General features: G+C 39.5%; 1 protein-coding gene across 8 annotated transcripts in view; it reads left to right on the forward strand.

The window, feature by feature from the left end:
• Window positions 1-25244, forward strand: part of enox2 (ecto-NOX disulfide-thiol exchanger 2) — a 256095-nt gene extending 230851 nt beyond the window's left edge. For 7 of the 8 annotated variants that reach the window (XM_046858788.1, XM_046858794.1, XM_046858793.1 and 4 more), the window contains 6 exons: window positions 3951-4141; window positions 8928-9068; window positions 12748-12804; window positions 14633-14738; window positions 21067-21152; window positions 24315-25244. In XM_046858788.1, the coding sequence (XP_046714744.1) occupies window positions 3951-4141; window positions 8928-9068; window positions 12748-12804; window positions 14633-14738; window positions 21067-21152; window positions 24315-24446 (713 nt within the window). In that variant the 3' untranslated portion in view covers window positions 24447-25244. The remainder of the gene's footprint in view (window positions 1-3950; window positions 4142-8927; window positions 9069-12747; window positions 12805-14632; window positions 14739-21066; window positions 21153-24314) is intronic. The other variant, XM_046858792.1, reaches the window with a different exon arrangement.
• Window positions 25245-27205: the final 1961 nt, after the last annotated feature.

Consider the following 27205-nt stretch of genomic DNA (forward strand, 5'->3'; position numbering starts at 1 on the left):
CTCAGCTCTTCAACTTCGTCCTGCTCATTACCGACGAGTCATTAGAGCCTGCTCCTCACCCGAGCTGCTTAGCATACCGCCAACCGCTGTACATGCTGGGAAAATCACCGTTGCAGCTTGTTTTTGCAACTTTGTGATTGACATGTATGAAAGGTGGCGTCTGTTGACAGGCCCAACCCCGGGCTTGGTGTTGCACATTCCCAGCAGCACTATCACCGATCCCCAGGTGTGACAGCGACTCCTATTAGCATGCAGATGCATGCAAATGTAATCATACGTTTAACAGGTTTTGATCCGCACTCCATTTCAGGTGCAACCTCAATTAATAGGAAACAACGATTACGATCTCCGACAGCGTGTTCCCCGACGTGCGAAAGGATGGCGCGATAGAGAAAAGGGCACGCCAACCACTTGGATGATGATTGGATTAATTCAACACCGTCCTGAGTTGCGAAAGTAAATATTTCACACCTGCCAGTTACAAACCTGATCTTCGTACTGATCTGGCTGCTGATCGTGTTTGAACTTTTGCTCCTGCTATCTTGTTTAGCCAAGACAAGAACACACACATGTTCATTTTCACTTTATTCTAAATGGTAAGCCATGTTTCTGCTCTATAATATTTTTGGCCTATTTCTGCCGTCTCTGCCTGGACGCGTGATTTAATGTCGCTGTGACCATAAAAGTCGACGTTCAGACAGATCCATATTTTTATAAATATCTTTGAGGATACAATGCAAAAGGAGGCCGTAAATATCAAGGGACAGATACAAATGCTGTAGTGGCAATGGCGAAACTTGCTACATGGACTCACCTCAAATTCTTATTACCTCCAGCTCAATTTAAAGAAATGTGACTGATCTGTTTTAATAAGAAACTAATCATTACAGGCTTTTCATTGTACATTCTGAAATGGAGAACACACATTAGCACACAGTCTGTTACAGAAATCATCCAAGTGTTTATTAATGTTAATTTGTATACTGTGTGGCCAAAAGTATTTGTTCAAGTCACTAATATCACAGCTGGATGTTGTTTCTTTCTGAATATTTCAGTTATTCACATTATGGAAAGGTATTGTGTTTATTAAAAAAGCAATAATACAAATTATATTTGATTTGCATAATACAGATGAACAGTGTGAAGTGTTTTTTTTAAACCTGTTGCATCCTCTATCTCAGTGGTCCCCATGTCATGATGCCTCGGTCACATGTCTTATCTACATCCTCTACCTTCTTAAAGGGGCTGCTCCAGCCGCTAACACATAATACTTTACCGCTAAACTTAAACCCCCAAGCGAGCAAAACGAACAAAAAACAACACAGTGGATTCACGTTTGTTATTATATTTAGAAAACATTAGTTTTATGCCGTTCATATCATTTTATTTTGTTATATTTATCTGCCACACCTTAAAGGCCGGTCCGTGAAACATTCAGAATGTTTCTTGAATCTTTGATTGGAAGACGCCGTATGTTTGTATATTTTTTGGATTTGTTTGTTATTTTATAGGTTTTTGCACTGAGAAATGGTGTTAATAAGCTAATACATGTACAGAAAACTCTTATTATGCATCTAAATGTAGTTTTTATTTATTTGTACTTTTTCACGGTGTCCATATGGTGTTTACGATGTTGACTGTGCTGAGCTGACTCTTGGTAAAAAAAAAAAAAATTAAATACTAAGACATCAGTTACAGTGTGTTTCTTTTCCTGCTCAAAGGAAAAGGTTCAGGAACCATTATAGTTGGAGTGGAGGAACCCAAGTGTCCTGCACAGAGCCTTTTCATTTTGCGTGGCTAAATGTACAAATTCCCACAGCTACACTCCATTATTTAGAAAGATCTAGTGAACATTTTTCTCAGAAGAATAGAGGAACTGCAAGGGTTTATGAATCTGGGGCAAGGTGGTAGCTGAGAGGGTAAGACGTTGGACTTCTGATCAGAAGGTCGTGAGTTCAAATCCCAGCACCACCAGCCCTCAACGGCTCAGTGGTACCAATTAAATCGTTATATAAGAGCGTCTTGGTAAGAGTGTCTGTCAAATGCCATAAATATGAGTCAGGTTTCCATGCGTCATATGCATCTGGTACTAGTAATAATCTAAAATGACTTCTGAATTCAGATCCAACATCAATCAGTAGGTGATGGTCCAGAGGGGGTGTTGACGCATATCCGGGATGAGGGTTTTCTTTTTCCTGCCATCGAGTGCTTAAAGATGCTGACAGAAAACAGGGATCCTGATAAGACAAACCAGTTTCTCTTACACCTCCTCAAACCGTTTTATTCACCTGGAAAATCTATAAAGCAGAGACTTGGTTTTCTTCTAAGTCTTTCTTGCAGTCGATCCAGACCGGATGAATGGGGTGCGTCCCCCTGGCTGTGTGCCCGCACTAAACTTTCTCCTCTCAGACTGATTGCTAAAAGCTCATTGAACAAAAGATCGACGGGACAGAAATAACCATATTGCCATCAGTTAATTACTTTCGTTTGATAGCAGGAGCAACGTCACATTAAGCCAAGCGTTAAGCGATACACATTCCCTCCGTTTAATCCACGCTAATTAGTACGAGATAGCAGCTCGGCACAGAGGAACGACCCATTTTTTAGCCTGAGCCATCTTTCTCTAATCTCTTGCTTTTTCCTTGCTTTTCTCTCGGTTGCCAGTTTAGCTCTGCTGGCTGTGTTTTACCATCAGCTGGTGACTTATTGCCTCACACACACACTCACACATACACAAACCTCACCTAGCTATTATAATATGTGTTTCTCTTCTTCTTCTTCCTGACACACACTCTTTTAACTCTGCGCTTTCATCTCAGCATGAGCGTACGCTTCATCTATTGTTTTTCATCTCGCCTTTTCCAGCCCTCATGTTCTGTCCTCATGTGTCCTTGTTTGTATTCTAAACGTTTCTCTCTCTCTGCCATCATACATTTCATTTCTCACTCTCTCTCTCTCTCTCTCTCTCTCTCTCTCTCTCTCTCTCTCTCTCTCTCACACACACACACACGCACACACTCACTTTGCCGCCTTCATATTCCCGTTCTTACATATACATTTAAGCGTACACAATCTTCCTGTCTTTAAGTCGGAGCCTTCTCTGCGAGCGCGATCGTAATGCGCCGAACAATTTGGTCGCAATTTTTATAGCTTGTAGAAATATGCATGTGTTGGCATTTAAATCTGTACTGTAGCTGCGGTGCTGTTTTCACACTCACTCCAGGCCAGAATTGAGCGAACCTTACAGCCTTTGAGCTGAACCACCTTCCGGAAACAAAGCGAAGCCCTTAGCACCCCGCAACCTGATTTGTTTGACACCGCTTGATCGTAAATAGGCATCGCTACCTCAAGATCTATTAACCAAATACAAGTAGCCAACAAATGAGAACACAACATAGTCGATTAAAAGTTAGTCAGGGAGTGGTCACGTTATCGGCTGTAAAATAGCCTGTCGTTAATGTAATGAAAACGGTCAAACAAAACAATTAAATAGTAGACGCCACAATTTTCTTTTATTTCCCTCGTAAAGAGAGGGGGATTAGGACATAAAATGTTATGTTCCAAAGGCATACACTTAAGCGAACTTTCACGAAAGCGCACAAGGAGACTCAAGAAAATAAAATTTTCTTCGGCTTGCTGGTTATTTGTTCCCTTTTTTCAATATCTTCTATTTTTTTTGTATAATGCTTTCATCATTGCCACTAAAGCGGCTTTAAAGGGATCAAAATTTGAATTTCTGCAGCGTGACTCCTGACCACCAAATAAAACTGGTTATGGTCATGGATCAGAAGTGATTGAGTTCAAATCCCAAGCTGCCACACCTCTTTCTGTATTGAAATTGAATTGAAATCGTATTGAATATTGAGCTCAGTGTCTTATTTTCCCGCTTCCTCCTATTTAATTTCTCCTGTCTTCTCTTATTTTTATATCTCTCTATCTGACTCTCTCAGGGCCGCTGGCACAGGTGGAGGCCTTGAGGGAGGAGAACGACAGTCTGCGCTGTCAGCTGGATGCCTACAGGAATGAGGTGGAGCTGCTGAAGCAGGAACAGAGTAAAGCTCATCCTCCTCACAGCGAGGAAGACACGACACGCCAACAACAACTCAGCTTCCTACAGCAAGCGCTGCAGGGCATGCAAAAGGTGCAACCATTCACTTATCACACACACACACTGGCACACACACTGGCACACCCCATGCTTTATTCTTAAACTACAATACTGCAAGGCAGGACCTGAATCTGTCACATTAATAGGTTTAAGACATTAACACAGCAGACACACAGGAGGCTTTTATTACCTGTGATAGGATCAAAAGGTTTGGTCCTTATAGTCTTGTGTTTATTTTGTGAATAGAGATTCTCAGAGTCTTTCTCAGACTGCAAAATGCCAGGTGGAGATTATTCTAATGAATCACTTACTCCACTTTATCAAGGCTAATAGCGATTGCTGATCTTCTGACCACACGCATTATTAAAATGTAGTCACAAAATGTTACTGGCCAATAAAGTCGAATAAATGCGTCTTTAATAAAATCGTTCTTTTCGCACAGGTGTGCCTGAAGCATTGAAGGTGCTATAGAAAGTGCGCTTAATGAAATATTTTATTAAAGACACATTCATTTGTGTCTAATGGGCAGTAAAATGTTTGGAATGAGCCAAATGACACGATAAGGATTTGACTGAAAGAAATCTGATTTAGCCCCAAACAAAAAGAGCTCTAAAGAACCACTGATTTTATCAAGACAGCTTTTTTGTGTGTGTGTGTACTCTGCCCTCAGATGCCTGAAATGGCACCATACACCATGTCACTATCTCTGTGATTGCTTTAATTACCAACATGTTTCTTCTATGTTCAAAATACTGTACAGTTCCATAATAACACAGTTTACTGAATTATTAATAGATGAATTCATCTTATGATAATTTTTTATCTTCTGATAAATGTATTTATTTATTTATTTATTTATTTATTTATTTATTTATTTATTAATATCTACAAAATCTCTATTTATTTGCACAATGAACAGATAATGCAAACTAAATGATATCTATGTTATAATTTGGCACTCCAAGCCTTCAGCAAAGCCTCGAGGGTGTAAGAGCAATCTAAAAAAATTAAGCTCATAATATTCATCTATACATTCATAAAAAAAACTGATACCGATCACACTGACAAATACAAAAAATGCACACTAATATACACCGATCAGGCAAAACATTACAACATTCTATCATTATGACATTCTAACATTATGACAGGTGAAGTGAAGAACACTGATTATCTCTTCATCATGGCACCTGTTAGTGGGTGGGATACATAAGTTGACGTGTTCAAAGCAGGAAAAATGGGCAAGCGTATGGACTTGAGTGAGTTTGACGAGGGCCAAATTGTAAAGTCAAGACGTCTGGGTCGGAGCATCTCCAAAACTGTAGTTCTTGTAGGATGTTCCTGGTCTGCAGTGGTCAGTATCTATCAAAAGTGGTCCAAGAAAGAAACAATGGTGAAATGGCGACAGGGTCGTGTGCGGCCGAAGCTCATTAATGCACGTGTGGAGCGAAGGCTGGTCAGTGTGGTCCGATCCAACAAACAAGTTTCTGTATCTCAAACTGCTTAAGTAGTTAATGCTGTTGATGCTCCGACAGGTCAACACTGTTTTGGCATCAAAAGGGGGACCAACACAATATTAGGCAGGTGGTCATAATGTTATGCCTGATCTGTTTACAGTTGCATTAAGAATGTATTCAGACCATTTCATGCCCCATTGACAGGAGATTTGTCATTCACATGTTGAAAGTCTAGTGTTGGAAGCTAGTCTCTAGAAGCTTAGTCTAAAAGATATGGGGAAAAAATGATATGGAGATATGGAGTAACGTTTCAAACAGAGAAGAATGGCCTTCTTAGGTCTTCAATCTAAAAATAATGAAACAAAAACAGGACTTCTAGAGCTGACAGTCCAGACAAACTGACCAAGAACCTGATGATGATTCTGGGCTTTACCTTAGACTGGTCATAAGGAACAATTTTAGCTGTTAGACATTGAATAGAGCGATGTGTTCCATGTCATAGTGTAAAAAACAAAGTGTAGAAACATCTTAAAGATGACTCAGAGAAATAGGATGCACTCGAGCTACGTTGCAAGTGTCGTAGAAGATGGTCTGCTTGTGATATTAGAAGTTTTTATCTTTTAACAAATTAGCAAAAAAACTTTTTTTTTTTTCTTTGTCAATGTTGATTGATGTGAAAAAACAAACTAAAGCATTTCAATGCTGCAACATAAAAAAAATTATAATAATTAATAAATAAAATAAAAATAATACATGGTTTAAGTATTTTACTGCTTCATTTTACACATTCAAATAAATTTAGATTATGAATGAAGGATAACTGCTAGTTAAATTCATAATGGAAGACACTTAAGGACAATTTATTTGAAAATCATTGTACCCATCTGCTGTGATTGGCCCTCACACACACTGAAAGTAATGGTGAGTCCTGGACTGCTGCCGAGTCCGTTTTACCAAATGGGGCATGACGGGCACATAGACTGCTCTCAGGAGCACTGTTTGGAAACCCAGAATGAAAAAGAGGAGACACTATGGCCTGGAGGGCTGCACAAATGAGAACCATGTGTACCATTTACACTGCACCAGATATGTGTTAATTAGACAAGCAAGGTTTTAAATGCAGACATGGTCATGGATGATTCTTAGCATTTATATAACCACAAAAATGTGTTCATTTAGAAAGTTTCTTGAACATATCAGAATCAGAAAGCTTTTTTGCACTTGTTTGCACTTACAAGTTTGTTTTGGTGACACAATGATTCAGTTGCACCATTTTTTAAATAAATAAATAAATAGATAAATAAATAAATAAAAAGGTATTGTTGCACATAAAAATACAGAAAGAAAGAAATAGTTGTATTGCACATTTTTATTATTGCCTAATATAATCTAAAATGTAAATCATACAATAACAGAGGGCTAATATAGCCTTTGCTTAACGGAACACACTTCCTGTGGTTAGTTTTATTGATTTAGCCAGGCGCTTTTTATCTAAAAGTGTCTTGCAATGCTCGGAGCAAGAGAGGTTAAGGACTTTGCTCGAGGGCCCAGTGGTAGCAGCTTGGCAGTGCCAGGATTTGAACTCACTATCACCCTTACTAAAGGCCAACAGGGCAGAGCCCTTACACTAGCGTGTAACACACTTCTGCTTGTTCTGTTCACCTTTAAATGGATGAGCTGTTCTGAGCAGGATACTGCACTATAAAACACAGTGTCAGCTTAATAATGTTTACTTGCATCATGGTAATGCATTAATAATCTGACTAACAGTGGCATTATGATTTAATGTGATGTACAGTTTGTTCAGATTGCATGTAATGCAATCAAGAATTTAGTGCATGTAAACAGTTCATTTGGAATCAGCGATCTGAATAAACTGATTTGTATCTTTCGAAAATCTCTGCATGCACATCGGACAAGTTTCTGATTAAGATTTATGCAACGTTTCATTCCTACCACCCAGGCAGCTCTCTAATCAAACTCCTCCGGGATTAACCCAGACCCCCGGCTGCTTCCGTCTTCCTTTCCCTGACTCAGTCAGTGTAGTTTCTCTGAATTATAGAGCAATGCTGTACAGTCTGGTTTTATTTTTGTGTTAACACACAGTGAGAAATCAGACACTCTGTATCTGCAGGTTATACTGTATGCAACTCCATTTTGGCACAAATTTACAGTGCATACACTTTCCTGAGTGTGTATACAGGAAGTAGTGCTTCATGCTCTTATACAGGAATTTGGACTTCATGGGTTTTTTTTTTTTTTTGTAAGCGCTAACTACCTGAGTCAGCGTCCTCCACAGTGTCCTGCATAAGTTCAGCTCAGGGACAACAGCAGCAGGAGTGTGAGACCAGCTTGCTGATGCTCATGTACTGTAGGGGCTCAATATCTTGATATTAAATCGCTTTCATACAGTATATGTGAGGCTTTTCTTCTGCACTGCTCCAAATCCATTATAGACCTGCTGCTACACACTGGATGATTTATTCATAAACACCAGGACCTCAACCCCACCCCCAGCTACGAGTCATCAACACAACACATTAGGCATGAGACATGAAGCTTAAAGCTGACCTTACTTAAGTGTTCAATACAGTACAAGGGGGCTGCAGGATGGTAATTGCAGTACCATTTCTGACTGTCTTGTTTCCATAGTGCACCCGCCTGAGGCACGGAGATACAGAATACACACAGTACACAGACCTCACAGAGCCCTCTTACTGTTCCCAAGACCTCATGTCGAGAGTCTTAAAGGCAACCTCAAATAATACAGCATGCAAACAAATACCGAAGCAGCTCCAACAAAAACTCACAGTATTTCCTTTCCATTGATCAATTGGCCTCCTGCTCATTTTGTCCCGAGATGTCAAGGTTCTTACTGTGTGTGTGTGTGTGTGTGTGTGTGTGTGTGTGTGTGTGTGTGTGTGTGTGTGACAACAGAGCCGATCAGTCAACAATCAATCCAATGATGTTTTGCAGTTTAATAAATAAATAGTTGGAAACAAAGTAAATGTTCTATCCAGCGTCTTCTGAACCATATCATGTACCTCATGCCATAAAAGGGTTGATGTTCTTACAGTCCCAGGAACTGATTTATAACTACAATGCGAACAAGATGCACATAAGTCCACATTTATGCAAGGAGGGCTTTATTGTCGCATTGTTAATAACCCCTAAGCAGGCCAAATCATTACAGATACAGAACTTATCTCACCAGCGGGGTTGTGCAGTAATAAACGTCCTCCTGTCTCATGACCCAGTTAAAAAGATATTGAATCATCATGAAACAGATTTGTTTGCGTGGGTCGTTGAGGTTCAGCATGTGTGATTTGTGTAAAATGTCGCATTTCTTCTGGTTTCTGCAGCAACTGCTTAAGATCCGTGATGAGCTAAAACAGAAAGAGCTGGAGCTGGAAAAGAGCGAAGAGGACAAACAGCAACTGGAGAGTCAAATCCAAAGCCTTAAAGACAGAATTCAAGCCTTTCCTGCATCACACACCCTGCCTGTGAGTAGCACACCCACACCCACATACACACACACACACACACACACACACACACACACACACACACACACAGTCTCCTGCACATGGACAAAAACAGAGTATGTAACACACTACTCTGACTCACACGCTGTATCTAGGGGAAGTTGTGATTTAAACTGCAGTGAAAACCGTCTTCTTCGTTCTTCTCTGTGTGTGTGTGTGCGTGTGTGTGTGTGTGTGTGTGTGTGTGTGTGTGTGTGTAGGTAATTATAGGGAAATGAAGGCTGTCAGTTTGAGGACAGTGTTCATTAATGAGTCTAGACTCTTCAGATATAAAACAGATTTAAAGTAAAGCGAGACTGTCCTGATGAAAAAAGCTCAAAGCCGTGCAAGATTACTCATAAATTAGCTTTAGAAATCACATCTGGCTGCTCAGATGGAAAACAAAGTCTGTTGAGCTTTTTTTTTCTTTTTTTTATATCAGGTTCATTCTTTCTTTATTTAAATTGTATAGGTTTTCACCCTGGTCTTTCCTTAGCTATGCATTTATTTGCTTGGTTGATTTTCTGACCACTTCATTTATATAAATGTATTAATTCCACTCGGATTCCCAGGTGAGAGAGCAGCCAGATGCCCCATGCCCTTTCAGGGGTTCTATTAGGTCCTGAGAAAGCATCAAGATTTTGTGTGTTGCATTAATGAGAACAAACGGCACCTCGACAGCACACAGCGCTTACACTGCACCATCACTCACTGCCAGACACTTTCAATTAGCTCGGTTTCCCCACACACACACACACACACACACACACGCACACACACGCACACACACACACACACCGCTCTCAGGGGCACACCAGTGACCGGACAGTGTTTATTGAGCAAGGTCCATGGATCAAGAGAGATATTGAGCCTAATAGCAACACGAATCTCGCTGAAGCCAGTGTCAGAATTTGTGCTGTTGGCTCGTTATCGTATAGAGGCAGGTTTGCTGAAATCGGTTTGTTTAGCAGGATGAAGCCATGCGCTTTGCGTTCAGCTCTGATTTCTCACGTCGCTCAGTCTAATCAGTTTCGAACCTCCTGGCTGGTTGATGGCAGATAAAGCGGAGCGGTAAGAGTGACAGAAACTCAGAGCTGTTGTACCAGTGATGCGTTTGATCAGATGAGCTTGGACTGAGATTTATTGACAGGTGCTGAGTGGGAGAGAAAAAGATGCATCTACTTAATACCCAGATGAATCAGACTCATTAACGGAGCCAGAGGAAATCAATTTATTGCTTTATTTCCCCCTGTAGCTCTGTGTTAGCAAGAAATGTTCATTTTTGTATATATATATATTCACACACACACACACACACACACACATACGAGGGGTGTTCAAGTCAAACCGGGAATTGCGTGACACAGAGCTACACAAAGTGGCTACTGTGTTACTGATAGATGGTGCCCATGTCACAGCCCAGTCAAGAAATCGTCAATCAAGATGGCAGACAACAGTTTTAGTGCGTGCATTTAGCAGCGCGCGGTTATGAAGATTCTTCTGAAAAAAACCATAAAAACCTGTGAAAATCTACAGAAGATTTCTAGCACAGTACAGTGATAAAATGCTCAACCGCAGTAAGACATTTGAATAGTGTAAACATTTCGAAGATGGTTGTACTTCTGTCAATGACAATCCGGTTTAGGCGTACTGACATATCTCTCTCTGTCATCTCTTTCCAGGCATTAGTTATACGCTGGGATTAGTGTATAAATGTAGCAGGGGAGTTATTTAAAAAATAAATGCAGAATCCAATTTGATTTTATAAACTCAAAAGTTCCAGTTTGACTCAAACGACCCTCGTAACATCAAAATCAATAATAACATAGATCCAGCCACTTGACCTGACACTCCCATTTATTCATTCATCTTTAGTAGCTGATTTGATCCTTTTCCTAGAAATAGTTCAAGCACCACACAGTCTAGCACAAGGTATCAAACCTTCACACAACCACACACTCAGTCACACTTAGGGAAATTAAAAATAGCTTGTGTGCTTGTATGTAAGAGAGGAGGAAACTGGAGAATGCAGAACAAATTCTAAGTGAACATGTGAAACTGCACACAGACAGTAACCTGAGCTCAGGATCAAAGCAGGAACCTGGAGTCCTTCCACCATCCCATCCTGTGATCTCTCACCATGAGTTATGTAAGAAATAAAACAATGAGAGTTACTCAATCCATAAAACCCTTACACACAGCTGCGTTCATCATTCGGATCTAGACTTGAAAACTATTTTGCAGTTCAAACAATGTGCTGCTCGGAAAAGGTTTGAAAACCCGAAACCTTTCCCCTTTCATGCGTTTATTAAGGGAAAGTTTATAATGGGGAACAAAGAAAGTATATTTTCCCTTCACAGAGAAATTCCCACGAGAAATTCCCACGAGTGCCGAGTCATCGCTTTTTTACTGCCTCAAATAAAGTTTTCAGTTTTTCAGGATCTTATAGGAAAATAACACCGGCATTACCAGGGCAAAGCATTGAGCTTTTGGAGAGACTTTTTACTTCACTTCATTTCAAAGTCAAATATTTAACTTTTTACTACATTTTGTGAAATCAGTTGCTTCTTTTTATTTATGAGGATAAAAATGTAACTGGTCAAACACGCAGCGATCCACCAATCAGGGTCGAGCGTGCGCTCTGTTTTAAACGTGTTTTGATTGGCGCTTGGTGTGTATCTACTTATCACCAACATACAGTTCAGCATCAGTTCAACAGCAGAACATTTAGAGAGGAATAAATGATGAAGAAACTCCTGAATCGAATTCACCACAACACACGTGAGCGTATTTGAGTAATTTTTTAAAAGTAGTTGAAAAGAAGGTTTTGGTCTCATGATAATTGTAATAAACATCAATCAGTGTTTGACTCGTTAATATCATTCTATTAATAGATTGTTGTGTTGAGAAAAACAAAGTCTTTTTACATAAACTGAGTTGATTAAACAAAGTCTTGTGATTAAAATGATAATAGGAACATTAAAGTCATAATAAATCATAGTACTTCAGATACTTAAGTACATTTGAAGGCAAAAACTTTTGTACTTTTACTCAAGTAAAAGTTTAAAAGGACACTTTTACTTTTACTGGAGTCGTATTTTAGTCCTCCACTGGTAATGATTGTATGTTTCTGCCTTTAGGAGTAGTGTTTTATTTCTTTTATACTGCAGCACTCATGCTGCAGAGTATTGTTCTTACAGCTATTATTTGACTTGGATTATGTAGATCGTCCACTGTCCCCGTGAATGAAGTGTTTCTACAGAAACTCCCGTGCATTTGAATGAGAACATTAATATAATGCAAAACGTGGGATTTTAATTAGCCATCAGTGCAGTCAGAGGTGCTGTTATAGAAAATAAATGAACACCTTCTGACCAATCAGGTTGTGAGAATTCAATAGCACTGTGGTGTAATTAGCTTAGCTTGGTAAATATCCTCTGGAGGCAGCATTGAAAATCTCACTATCTTGTGTGTACATTGCCCTACTCTCTCTCTCTCTCTCTCTCTCTCTCTCTCTCTCTCTCTCTCTCTCTCTCTCTCTCTCTCTCTCTCTCTCTCTCTCTCTCTCTCTCTCTCTCTCTCTCTCTCTCTCTCTCTCTGGCTCTGCCTCTGCTCACTAACACTTTTCTTGTTTTTAATTGCCTTTAATTGCCTGTAGTTGGAGAGGCCGGAGTGGGAGGACAGAAGCAGCGATGAAAACACAACTCATGCCAATGTAAGTGGCAGAAGCAGCTCTGCATCTCTGCTTCATGCCAGTGCTGGTCTTTTCCTTTCAAACCATATATTACTGCTTGCTTTAAATCCTTTCCTCTCTTTTTCTACTAGTCTCTCTCTCTCTCTCTCTCTCTCTCTCTCTCTCTCTCTCTCTCTCTCTCTGTCTCTCTCTCTCTCTCTCTCTCTCTCTCTCTCTCTCTCTCTCTCTCTCTCTCCATTTCCCTTTCTGCGTTTACCTTGCCATCGCCATTACTCATTTTTCTCCTTCGTCCTCCTCTCTCCTGCTTGTACCTGCAATTATTTGGCTGACCGCCGCATTTCCCACACTCATATTTTAAATTGCAGGCTGTCACAACAAAATGAAATGTCTTTCCGTTGATTTCATTGGCATGAATAAACTAGCTGACTGCAAAAGGTCCCGATCTGTCATGGAATAGTCGCTGCATCATTAATTGATCGACAAACACATTTATCAACTACCATTTGCATAATAAAAAAAGATTTTCATGCAGCTCCACTTTATAATAACATCTTGGTAAACAGAGGCCTCATCTGTCCATATTAATTAACAGCACTGATCCTCTTTTTGTTCTATTGTATTTATTTATTTACTAACATTTCTATTTGCTTGTCAAAGATATTAAGCTCTTTGAATCGTTTTCATTTCGTAACCAGAAAACCATGTAACATCCGAATCTCAATAGGGACTTTAACACACCAAAGCCTAGATGATTAGAGCAGAGGTGTTTCGTTGCATAATGATTCATTAAATGATTCATTCGATTCATTAAATGATTAATTTGATTCATTTTTAATAGACAGATAGACAGATAGCTAGACAGACAGACAGACAGACAGACAGACAGACAGACAGACAGACAGACAGACAGACAGACAGACAGACAGACAGATAGATAGATAGATAGATAGATAGATAGATAGATAGATAGATAGATAGATAGATAGATAGATAGATGGGTTATAGTAAAAGATCTTGAGTGGCCTGCTATGGAGCTCTGACCTACTCAAATACTCCAAAATCTAGTGGAACATCTTCCCAGTAGAGTGGAGGTTATTATAACAGCAAGCAAGAACTAAATTGGATGCAAAGTACACAATCAACAGAGTAGCCTACATTTATCTTTTTTTTCCCAGTGATAATATATTTGTTGTTTCAAAGCATGTGCTCGTTCTCTACATATATTATATTATGGCTCTCTGTTACAAGGTGAATGCTGCATGTGACCTGTTATATATTACAGTATTATTAATTTTATATTATATGCTACTTAGGTTAATAGTGTCATAAAATTGATAAAGACATTGGTGAATTGCAGTTATACCTGGAACAATTAATCCTTACATGAAGGCGCCCGCGTGTTCGTCCCTGGTCTGTCTCGTAGTCGAGGCTGGTAACGTGGCAGATCATTAGAGGGCAGTGGAGCGGAGGTGAACTTTATTTGTGGTGGCATAAATCACTCTGACACAACACCAAACAAGAGGAGGAGTGGGGTGGGGTGGAGGAGAGGAAGAGTGCTATACACAGGTCACTGAGAGGCATAACTCAGTATGTCCTTACAGCTCCAGTACACAAATGAACACACACACACACACACACATGCAAAAGTTCACTTCTCCTAGTGTTTATTGCTTATTGCTCATTACACATGCTTGATGATTCTATGGCATGTTATCTTCTCTTTTTTATTTGCACACATTTTTCTTTCAGTTTGTGTCTGAATATGCAGCAAATATGCATTTCGTGACTCTGTGTGTGTGTGTGTGTGTGTGTGTGTGTGTGTGTGTGTTTCTGTTTCTGCACCTGTAAGGAGTCAGCAGCGTCTTCGGTGGTGTCATGCAGTCAAGAGAAAGAAAGCATCCCAGACAAGGGTCCACCCAGTCCTGTGAAATCCGAACGGGAAGCCCTGCTCGTGGGTAGGTGTTGAATTCTCAATTCTGATTGGTCAGATGATGTTGCAAGCTTTGACAGTGATCAGATTGAAAGCCATTGTGTATATTTGTTATCATTGCGACACTAAGGCTGTTCCTGTTCGTTTTCTGACACTGGAAAATCTCCAGGATAGAGTCATTTGAGGTTTAAATTTTTTTTCCCAGAATATGGCACGTTGTGTTTTTTTTAGGCTTGACAGTTTCATGAAAGAGAAAAAGCCAACAAGGCTGGTCAGAGACTGTTTATAGCTGCAGAAATGAACTTGTTTTGGGGACGTTCCAGAACATTAAACATAAGTCTGGACAGAAGTTATAACGTACAAAATGCTGATAAGATGAAAAAAATATGGGTTGTGCTTTTAATAACAAACGCAAGGGTAATAAAGGTTCTTCTTTGTAATTAATTCCCTATGACAGTAATTCATAATAAAATATAATATATATATATATATATATATATATATATATATATATATATATATATATATATATATATATAATATTATAAATATATTTACTTATATTTCATTAATATAAACAAATGAAAAAATATATATAAGTATTATTATATAATTATTAATAAATATATATATATATATATATATATATATATATATATATATATATATATATATATATATATATATATATATATATATATATATATAATATATAAAATTGAATTATATTAAATATTTTTATATATTGTTTTTATTTACTTATATTAATTAAATAGACTTTATTTGTCAAGGCCCATCTGCGCCCCCAGTGCTATAACTTTCTGATTGTACAAAGTTTCTTTTACATCTATGGACCGTAGTTTGTGGACACCTGGCCATAATTCGTATGTGCTTTTTGAACGTCCTATTCCAAATTTAGTAGGTACTGATGTAGGGTGAAGAGGCCTGGAGTGCAGCCCGTATTCCAATTCATCCGGTTGGTTGAATGGTGTTCAATAGGGCTGAAGTCAGAGCTCTACAGCAGGCCACTCAAGAACCTCCACTCCAAATTATGTAAACCATGGAGTTTGCTTTCTGCACAAATGCATTGTCATGTTGAAGCAGGTTTGGGTCTCCTAGTTCAAGTGAAGGGAAAATTTCATGTCACCACATCCAAACACATTTTATACAGTTGTGTACCTCAAAGTTTGTGGTATCAGTTTGGGAAAAAACACATATGGCTGAAAAAGGGTCCCAATACTTTTGTTCATAAAAGTGTAAATCCCTATGTTAACTGTTTTTTGACTGATTTTATTTAAGTTTTTTTACATTTTGTACGTGTATTTTTTCAAATTGCTTTCATCCTTTTGTAACGCCATCTTCTGGTAGAGAAAGACAAAAACCATTAGTAGTAATGGAAGTAGCATTCAACCAAATATGTTCTGATAATACTAATGTACACATGATATTTCAGAGATGAGTGTGTACTCATATTCAACTTCCATTTCTGCATAACATTATTGTTTCTAATTCCAAAATTGCTGTGATATAAAAAGTTATTGTCAGTGTTTTTGAACAATGAAATTCAGTCCCATCTCTGGGTTATTTTTTCAGCAGAGGTTATGTTTTATTTTTTCCCTCTCTCCCTGTACCACTCGAGCAGGAGATTCTATCAAATAATACGCACAACCCTCATCTTCTAGAGCTCTGACCAATAATCCACTGGGCTTTTTGTTTTTATGAACGCATCTGTAAATGACGGACCGGAGGTTAAGTGGGTTTTGTCTGGGTGGACAGAGGGCAGAGAGAGAGCGAGACGGCGTGTTGTCTAGCGCATTGCTGTGTGCTGATGAGCTGAGCTGGTTAAGAAGCTAATGGTCTGTTCCTGCATGATCCACTCTGTGAGGACACGGAGCGCTCGGATCCCTCTTTCTCTCCCCGTGTCTGTCTCTCTCTGTGTCCTTCTCTCCACTCATTCTCTCCGTCAGGCTCATTTTAGCTGACGTCTTCTTCGGTGATGAATTGCAGTAAGTATGAGGGAGAAAGAAAGCTATTTCCCGCTCACCAATTTAACTCATTCCACATGAGGAGTCACCGTTCTCTTCCTCTCCTCCCCCGCTCACGCTCTTTATTTCTATCCTTCTAGTCTTCTAGAAAATGTAATAAAGATGGTCCTCTAGAGCCATGAACAGTAGAGAAACCTATATCAAATCCTGCAGGGGTTTTCACTGAGAAATCTTCTGGAGCAAAGCCATTAACCAGACTGATCTCCAAGGAAGTGTAGATGGTGACTTTTACTCTTTGGTGGATATCAGGTTAATCATTTTTTTCTTTTTATGGAGGTACCGGGTACGAGAAATGTAATCGAACATGTAATGGACACGAGTCCAACTGTAGATGCATTTCTAACAGAACGCCTCCCTGGATACATTTTGACTTGTCACCATGAGCCTTTTATAAATGACGTAGGATTTGTGTATGGCTTTAATATTCATGTTGATTTTAAAACCAGCATATGGGTTCGTGTCTGTGCCGCTTTACATAAGTATCTTGAGCTTATGCACATTTGTCACCTGTATTTAATTGAAATCGGTTTTCATCAGTCAACACAAAATAACCCATAATGTGCCCTAAGTGTGACTGTCAATAGAATGAACCCACCATCGTGCTTCACTATTAGTAATGATGGCTCAAGTTCAGTTTAATCCCTGATAACTCAAATGTCTATGCAGTTTAATACGCCGAGTACAATTGTCCTTTTTCTCCAAAGAGCTGATGAAATTACCGTATGTCTGAGAGAATATGGATGCCCATCGCTGAGGGAGTGTGTTTTCTCCAGAGCCCCTCATCAGCTCCCACAACAGTGAGATAACCTGATCATCTGCTGCTTTATGTCGCTGCAGATCATTATCATGTTAGCGGTGATGGATAACATGGAGGTTTGAATGGAGACAGGTTTTGCAGATCATACAGCAGTGATCTGTGAGCTAGTAGATGCTCGCTGGATCTCACCAGGAAAGTTGTGTGTTGATTTTCCGTTATTCTGAATCATATGCTGTTGATTAAGGCTGCAGACTTCTATTATGAACGCAGTAGTTCAGAGATTCGAAAAGTTGCCCATGAAGTGTTCACTGATTTTATAGTTCTCAAGTATATTATTACACCCCATTGCTGTTATAGATATTTTTCTGTCCTGCATTTCTTGTGTTTGATTATTCCATTGTTATTAAATGTGAAAAAGTCTAACTAAGCCTTTAAACATTGCATGTAGTAATTTCCTTTTAAAATCTCTGGTATAAAAAACTCTTTAGCCAAATTTTAGTTTGTGCATCTAACTCTAACTGGAGCTGAATGTCTGACATTGTTGCTTTCACATTTGGGATTTTTGCCTAATTAATCTGGGATTGCAGGTCCCCAGTCAAAGTCGATGCTGAATCCCGAATAGCTCCCTATTGACTATATTAGTGCACTACATGCCACATGAAATAATGGCTCCTGCACCCTATGTAGCACTGTATGACTAATAGGAAGCAATTTGGGATGCGGACAAATTGTTGCTCTCAGTTTATGGTGCGAGTTCGTTGAAATTTGTTTAAACACTAAATAATATTTCATATTTTGGAAACCGATTCAGTCGCTAATTTTGCCCATGCATTAAACCTTCGTCACGCTTGTTTCCAGTGTTGGGGGAACAGAAATCCCAAAAGTGCAGCAAATGATTATTGAGATTGATTCGCTTCTGCTCGGTGCGTTCGCTCTCTGCAGCTGATCATGTGGCTCCACCTCAAAGTTCGTGACGGCGGATCAATGGATTTATAACTGTCGGCAAAAGCGTGCTGTAATGAGTAAAAGTATGCATTATAGACCACCTCTACAGTCCATTAGTGCCAAATGGAATATTGACCATACTGCATCTCCACACTGTGCTCAGGAGACGTGACCCCCAGCTGCTGTGTGATGTTCTGTCATCTTGATCATTGCCACCCTGTCATCACAGAGCTTATATCTCTGCCTCCTATACAGTTTATATCTCTGTAGGCATTGTACCATCTCTTAAAAGTGCTCATTTTTCAGTTATCGGCTTCAGGAGCTGTGAAGATTCAGATCCACTTCTTCCCCTTTTTGCTCCCGGAACGAGCTTGTGTTAAGTCTGATTTTAGCATGTGTGAAAACATAACACAGGGTGAACGGATGGAAAGCTTTGATTATCAAAAGAGGCATCCAAATAGCAATTAAGACTTTTTATCCATTTTGGCAGCTTAAGAGGCAGAGAGAGAGGCAGGGCTTTGACACCGCTTCAGCGAGGAAACCTCCAATCCTAGAAAAACTTCTTCTGTCCCGTTCTTCTGTCTGTTCTCGTGTCCCGAGAAGTGAAAATTCCACTTCTTGGCACTTGTTTCCATGTACAGCGTGCACGGTTGCCTTTTTCTGTATTTGGTCCTTCAAGTGTGCTGTTTATGTTTTCTAATATGCCATATTGTCTCCACCTCACCTAGACATTGGTTTGTTCCCCACATGTGTGCACCTGTTATGTGATTTTCCCTTTATACGCATTTCTTTTTCATTTTCTAGTGTTGGATTTTTGAGTATTAAATATCCTAGTGGCTGGTTTGGAACCTGCTATTCATTCTGAAGACGATATATGTATTACCATGAATAAATATCGCATAGAGACAACTGTTTTATCCTTTTCTTGTCAATTTAATTTTTGTAGCATTGCATTTCCATTTACTGCGATTTCAATTCACTATATCTGAACGATCTGCAGAGCTGCAAGGAAAATGCTGAGTAAAAAGTTTTGCAAGGTGATATCATTGTCTATTCAGCAGATTGTTAAAACCAGACCCTGTTTATATCCTTATAAGATTTGAACCACATGCCTTTACACTCATAGTCAAATGCATCTGTGATCCAGATTGAAATGGGATTGCCCTACCAGCATTACAACACTTGGAAACCCATTTTTAGGCTGTTCTGTACATTTCTTGTTTTATGGAAGTGCTGCATTTAGTGTGGTTTTTCCTTTAAACTCTTAATGAAGGTGCCATCTTTGGCTTTTATGGACCATGGGTTATTATATCATGTAGTTGTACTATTAAATGCGCATGACATCTGGCAAAGATGCAGTACAAACCTCTGGATGCTTCTTGGATGCATTTACATCAACATTTCTTTTCCACAAACACAGCATAAGCAATGTATAGAAATAATAGTCACATAAAGAAAATATTAATAGTCACAAGTTTATATGCAAAAACTGTGTGAAATCAGCATTGTACTAAGAGAGACATTTAATTGTCACTAATACATTGCAGCAACATCAAATTCTCTCTTCACATATCCAAGCTCAGGGTCAGCCATCAGTGGCCCCAGAGCAGAGACTGTTAAGGGTATTGCTTAATGGCCCAGTGGCAGCTTGGTGGATCAGTAACCCAGAGTGTGTGTGTATGTATATATATATATATATATATATATATATATATATATATATATATATATATATATATATATATATATATATATATATTTATTTATTTATTTATTTATTTATTCACATATACAGACGTTCCCCACCTTACGAAAGAGTTACGATCCGAACAAGCATTTTTACCATCAATTTGTTCGTAAGTTGTTACTGTGTTCGTTACTGACTACGCATATCTCCTATTGATGTAAGAGCTATAAATACTATTAAATAAACAATAATATATACTAAAACAAATTGAACAAATTGGAATACTGTATACAAGCGTCTGTATAATCGGTCTACGCACCTGCTGATACATACATATATATATATATATATATATATATATATATATATATATATATATATATATATATATATATATATATACATACATATATACATACATACACCGTATACTACCCCGTATGTATGTGTGGGTGTATGTAGGATTTTACGCTCCTTTTTATTCTATCCTTGTTTTTCTTGTTCTGCTCGTTAACCTGATTTCCATGATCTTAATATAATCTCTTAATAATAATTGTCAGTAGCAGCTCCATGTCCCTTTGTATAGCACTAAACAACACATCAAACAGCGCAGCTCAAATTTCACACATAGATGTGTTTTTCTCTGCCAGCTTTGGATATGACCCAGATGCCTGTTCTGTAGTACGCTGCACAGCCTGTTGACTAAGGTGTTGTGTTCTCCTGTTGTGGAGAACTTCCTGTATACTGTCACTGTTCGAGCGAGTCACAGCGGCAAAACAACAAAACCGTATTTGGTCCAAATTTTCAGCAATCGTTACTCATCTGCTTATGTTTGTTATTTGCAGTGAGATATATATACTCTAGCTGAATGTTTGTGCATCCTGAGTTCTAAGCTAAGTGTGTTGATTTCTTTCTGCAGGAATAATCTCAACGTTCCTCCACGTGCATCCGTTCGGTGCCAGCATCGAGTACATCTGCTCCTACTTACAGCGTCTGGACACAAAGGTACTTCAATCAGCACCAACTGGTTTCTTGGTTTGTTTTGGGGGGTTTTTTGTTTTGGTTTTTTTCGAGACCACCGGAGTGAAACAACTGGATGATTTGGATTGATTTGAAAGGCAACAATCATAAACTGATTACAGCTGATTATAATTGATTATAAATCAGTTGTATTATCAAAAAAGAAACAGCTGGTGTGTAAAAAAAAATCATTTTGAAATGGGTCTGTAAATAAATTGTGATTTGCCTAAAACTTTGTATTTAATGCTTAAATGTATCATTATTTATGATTGAACAGTAGGTTTCACCCACATTCTGAATAACACTGTTTACAGATCAATTGGAGGTTAATTTGTTTTGTACCTTGAATCATACAGTATAAATCTTTTATATTTACATCCTTACAACATACATCAGTGTCTCTCTAAACTTTACCTGAGTAACTCACTTTATACTCCTGTACCAAACAGATATGACTGAAATGACAAGAAAACCATTTAAATTGGCGTTTCGGTTGTTAACTCAGTGATTTGTCAGCGTTAATGTTAACGATTCAGGGAGCTACTTAAAGGCTCAGAAGACTCTGTTGAAGCTTTGAGCATTTCGAACTCTTAATACTTTTATAGGCCAGTTAATAAATGGCAAAGCTAAAACCTGAAATCTGTAGCTAGAATACCTGTGTCTCTAGCTAACATAGCTGTTATTAGTGATGATTAAAATCGTTGTTGCGAGGCTTTAATTAGGTAATTTTGACCATTTGCTTTAAATCAATGGGCTCTTTCCAAAAAGTTCTAGTAGGTACTAGAGAGTCTTATTTGACAGATGGTTTGCATAATTCTAAACAAAGACTTCTAGATGGATTTTTGTGTTGTTGTTTAGCAAAGAGAGACATGTAATCATTTATTTGATCAAGTTCCTTGTTAGGAGATGTTTGAATATTTATGGAAGGAGTCTTCAGTGGCAGTGTGTCACTGTGTGTGTTTATTTGTCTTTACGGTGTTAATAGAAACTTAACACCATAACACTTACATTCCAGTGCTCATGTTAGTTCTCACTCTCCAGTGTTCTGTATTGTTTAAAGACTATAATCACACTCTTGATGTCACCCAAATGAGGATGGGTTCTTCTTTTGAGTCTGGTTCCTCTCAAGGTTTCTTCCTCATAACATCTAAGGGGGTTTTTCTTTGCCACAGTCACCACGGCTGCTCATCAGGGATAAATACACACCATTCACCTTAACTGTTAAATTCTGTAAAACTGCTTTGAGACAATGTCTGTTGTGAAAAGTGCTATAGAAATAAACTTGACTTGACTTGACTTTCAGGCTTTATTACATAAGGCCTTATTTTTTCTTAAAAAGCATGTACCCCATTAAGTTTTATTCCTCACTGGTTATTTGGCATTTGCAGGACAACCTGTAGATTTCACTGGATCAAAGATACTCACCTAAATCCTGACTCGACATTGATTATTTGACTAGGTTCAGCTGACATGTTGATTTGGATTTACCCCCAGACCAGGCAGTATAGCACTGAAATGCACAAGTGTCCTCCAGAGTTTTGCTTTTGACTCCTATAGTGTCTGTGTTGAGCGAACACGCTGATTGCTGCGGCGTCTGAGAGATGACTAAGAGGCAGTGACAAGCAGGAGATCTGAGTTTAAGTCAGTGAGCAAAGCCACTTCAAGAACCAATAAGATGCCTCTCCACTCACCACCGCATTCTTATTATATTCAAACACCTTTGCTGAACTCCAAGTGTGCGGAGTAAAGACCGTATACCCACATCACACACACACACACACACACACACACACACACACACACACTCTCCTAAAGCATACACACGCTCTTCACAGAATGAATTGTTTACTGCTGATTCCCCTCCTGGCATCCTAATGCCCTGCAGCATAAATAAGCGACCCACTAGACATATGGAGTTCTTGGAGTAGGCATAGCAATCATGCTGGGCCCCCTACACACACACACACACACACACACACACACACACACACAAAGTCATAATTACATGCGATTTTTCTACCTTTATCTATTTTATTTTCTTACCCTTTTTCAGGCTTGGTGTGTAAATGGCTGGCCTAATTATTGTAATGGAAACATAAAGCATTACAGTGTGTTATGTCAATCTGCCTTTTGTCATATCTTTTTGCCCCTTCTTCACCCTCTTACCCTCTTTCTTTCACCCTCTCTCCTCACACACACACACACACACACACACACACACACACACACACACACACACTCATTTTACACACATCTTTTTCATATTTAGTCACAAATCTGAAGTTTAGATTTGAACTGTTTTCAATCTGCTCTCCTTCTCTGTTGCACACACACACACACACACACACACACACACACACACACACACACATGTGCACACACATGCATGCTCACTATAGCCACAATGACATGTACTCCAGCAGAATGTGCTAATGAAGCCTCCCAACCATTTATATCTCCCTTAAAGGAATACTATCTGCCCCATCTGTAGTGTATGTGGGATGACTACAGACCGGAATTCCCACATGGTTTCCCGTACTGAGAAAACAAGGTGACGCACACGATCGCCTGAAATGCAGCTTTAAGAAATGTTTGGTGCCGTCGTTAAAGTCCATCAACAAGTATTTATTCCAGGTGGCCCCGTTACACACATGTAAAACTACAGCCGCTTTCACAAAGCTGTTCTCAGACCAGTGCAGATCATCCTGCTAAATAAACCCCAAACTGGCCTTTTTCTACTGAGCTTCAATATAAGATGTCAGTAAATCACTCTCTCCTATAAAGACCATTTTTAATAGAGCAGAAAACGAGGAATATTCCGGTTTTGCGGTATCTTTCGGCAGTCACACCTCAGAAAGAGCTTTTCAGGGTTTATTTAAAAAAGGACTAAAAAATTCATAAATGTTTTGCAATAATATAACTTATTTTGCAAATAATTTAAACAGCTGCTTCGAGACCTGCATTAAGTTTTTAGGCCTTCTGATATTTTCTGAGTAAAAGTGTTTTTGGATTGTTCTACACTCTATATGTGCTCGATAATACTATAGATGATGCTGCTAGAGATTGAGTTGGAAGATCTCACGTGGTTGAACTTTATGGTTTCAAATAGAAGTATGTGATTTAGTTTTTTTGTTTTGTTTTTTTCAGATTAGCACGACGGAGGTTGAGATGCTGCTGGGCCGACTGCCCTACACCTTTAAGCAGGAGCTAACAGGCGTGGGTGCCAGTCTGGAGAAGCGCTGGAAGTTCTGCGGATTTGAAGGCATCAAAACGGCATAGATTCTTGCCACGAGCGTTAATCCCCAAAGACTGGCACAGCCAGGGCAACTTTTTTATACAAAAAAAAAAACAAGGCCCACAGAGACAAGAAGTGAGTCCTTCAGATAATATCGGCTTCCTGGTGTGAACCTTGGACATTTTCCTTCAGTTTGGACAGGAAGTGTGGATTCCTGGGCTCTGGCGTGTGTACGTTCTACAGTGTTTGAGCACAGACTTGTTTGTTTGAGTGTCAGTGTGTATGTTAATGTGTGTGTTTCTTGCTGCCGTACGGAAGGACTGGAGGGAGCCACCGCGATAAAACAGCACAGACCTGCCGAGGGTTTATCAGAACAGAAGCAGGCTGAACTCTGGACAAAATCATTTACATCACCATTCTTTTACTCTCTTTCTCCTCTTTCATTTTTATTTTAATTTTTTTTGCATTTTTTTTAATTCAAAGAAAAAGCAAATATATTTCTTTCTTTCCTTCTGTATAGGTTGCTGACAGCATTTTTTTCCCACATATTATGTAAATGTTTGAATAACTTACTATTTTTAAATAAAAAAGAACAACACACAACGACACAGAGAATCCTCCGAGCTGTTAATGCAGATGAGGAGCGTTTTCCACTTTCTCGCTTCAGGAGTGAAAAAAGGCTGTATGTCTTATTTCCTTTTATTTGCCCTGCTCTATTTTCCTTGGCATATTGGGGCAATTGTGATCATTTTCTCTTCTCTAGCTCATGCCAACTCGCAGGCTGCAGAAGGTGTTATGTATGTTTTAATAAGCAGGCTTCTATAAAGGCCAACTAACGATTCTGTAGAGGCTCTGTGTGTGTGTGTGTGTGTGTGTGTGTGTGTGTGTGTGTGTGTGTGTGTGTGTGTGTGTGTTTGCTTATTAACAGGATGTGTGAGCTGTGTCTTAAAACACAACAACCAAAATTCACCTGCAATATGCAATTTATTCATTTTCCATCCCCTCTCCTGACAAAAGCGAGGCCGATTTGTCCTCATCAGCCCCCTCCATCTGCTCAGCCCATATGTGTGAACATTTCTCCCCTGTGAATTAATAAAAGGTCATGAGGTAACCCTCTGACCACCCCAACCTATCCCCCAGCCCCCCAAACACACACACACCAGACACAGAAAAAGGAAATGAAGGTAGTGTGCAGAGAGACTTTAATAGTCTCTTTGCACAAGGGATGGGATCTATATGTATCTATATGTAGGGCAGGTGAACAGAAAGCATAGAGAAACACACACACACACACACACACACACACACACACACACCCCTCACCACAAGCGTTTTTGTTAGAGCACTGGAATGCTGGGAGCTGCAGAGTTTGCAGCTTTAACGGCCCTGTATGTGAGTCAGCCTTCAAGCTCAGCTTTGTTATCAGTGTAAGCTTTTCCCACACGCCCTAATCAGCACTTTCTGAAGCTGTGAACGCTTGTGCCTATAGTGTGCTGTTAACTAAACCTCCACACCACTTGGATCCTGGTTCCTGAGGGACGTTGTTTGCCGAACTGTAACCGATAGTGTGATATGTAAACATTACAGAGGCTTTGTCCCCATGTTTTTCTCCGTAAAGGATCAGTTCTACATGAATGAGACGTGTTCAGGTCTGACGTTCACAACAGTTTTTACCATCTTTCTGGAATGTCTCCATATGATTTCAACAAGCCATGATGGCCGTCTCGGTAAGAGGCACTTGGAGTGAAACCCGATCGTTTTTTGTCCAGCTGCAGCTGATTTTCACTATTCTTCTCTCCGTTCACAGCTTGTGTTCGCTGTAATCTATGAGAGGAACCGCTCTGAGAGCTGGCTTTCAATAATGAGTCTTCTGTTCTTGGCATCACACAAAAACATAAACACGGGACTAATTAGACCTAGCCTCTGTCCCCATGAGACACGTTTCCCATTCGGTGTTGTATGCTCAGTTCAGCAAAACTGAGGCTCCCTCATTAATTTAGCTCTGAGGAGAGCTAAAAGTGGTGCTGTGATTTCTTCTTCAGCAAAGTCTTTTGAAGAGTTTAGACATTGCATCCCTGAGTCTTGGTTTCGCCTGAAAGATATCCGAATTGCCCACAGCAGGAATGAAGTAAACGAATAAAGTGTAGCTGTGTCATGTCGGTTCCATCGTCTCAGTCAGAGCTCAATTTTCTCCACGGATCGTTCTTGTCAACTGGAATCAGCTGGATGTGAGGCATTTCTGATCATGTCATCCTTGTCAAAACTTTCTTTCAGCTTCACCCGTTAGGGGTCGCCACAGCGGATCCACCGCACGTTTTGATTTGGCATATGTTTTTACGCTGGATGCTCTTCCTAACGCAGCCCTCCCTATTTATCCGGGCTTGGGACCGGCACTGAAAGTGGCTGTGGTTGGTTCCCTGACCGGGATCGAACCCGGGCCGCAGCGGTGAGAGCACCGCATCCTAACCACTAGACCACCAGGTCATGATTGTCAGCTCAGTGATTAAGATGTTGGACTCCAACTTATTGAATGTTCTCAGTTCAAATCCCAGGACCATCATGCTGGCCAAGGCCAGTAACTCTCATATGCCCTGTTGTAAAAATGGCATAATTGTATATAAATTTCAGCAAAATGCCATAAACATAAGAGATTAGCCCCTAACGCAGTAATGGTTAATAGCAGTGTGGGCCAGTGTGTCAGTTTTGAACCTCTGAGCTAAAAACATCCACTTTTTTGCTCCGTCCCTGTGAAGAAGAATGCCGTTTTAAGGCTGAACCCATAGAGACTCCAGACTGTCACCAC

This window comes from Silurus meridionalis, chromosome 10 (assembly GCF_014805685.1).
Source record: "Silurus meridionalis isolate SWU-2019-XX chromosome 10, ASM1480568v1, whole genome shotgun sequence".
In the NCBI taxonomy this organism is placed as follows: domain Eukaryota; kingdom Metazoa; phylum Chordata; class Actinopteri; order Siluriformes; family Siluridae; genus Silurus; species Silurus meridionalis.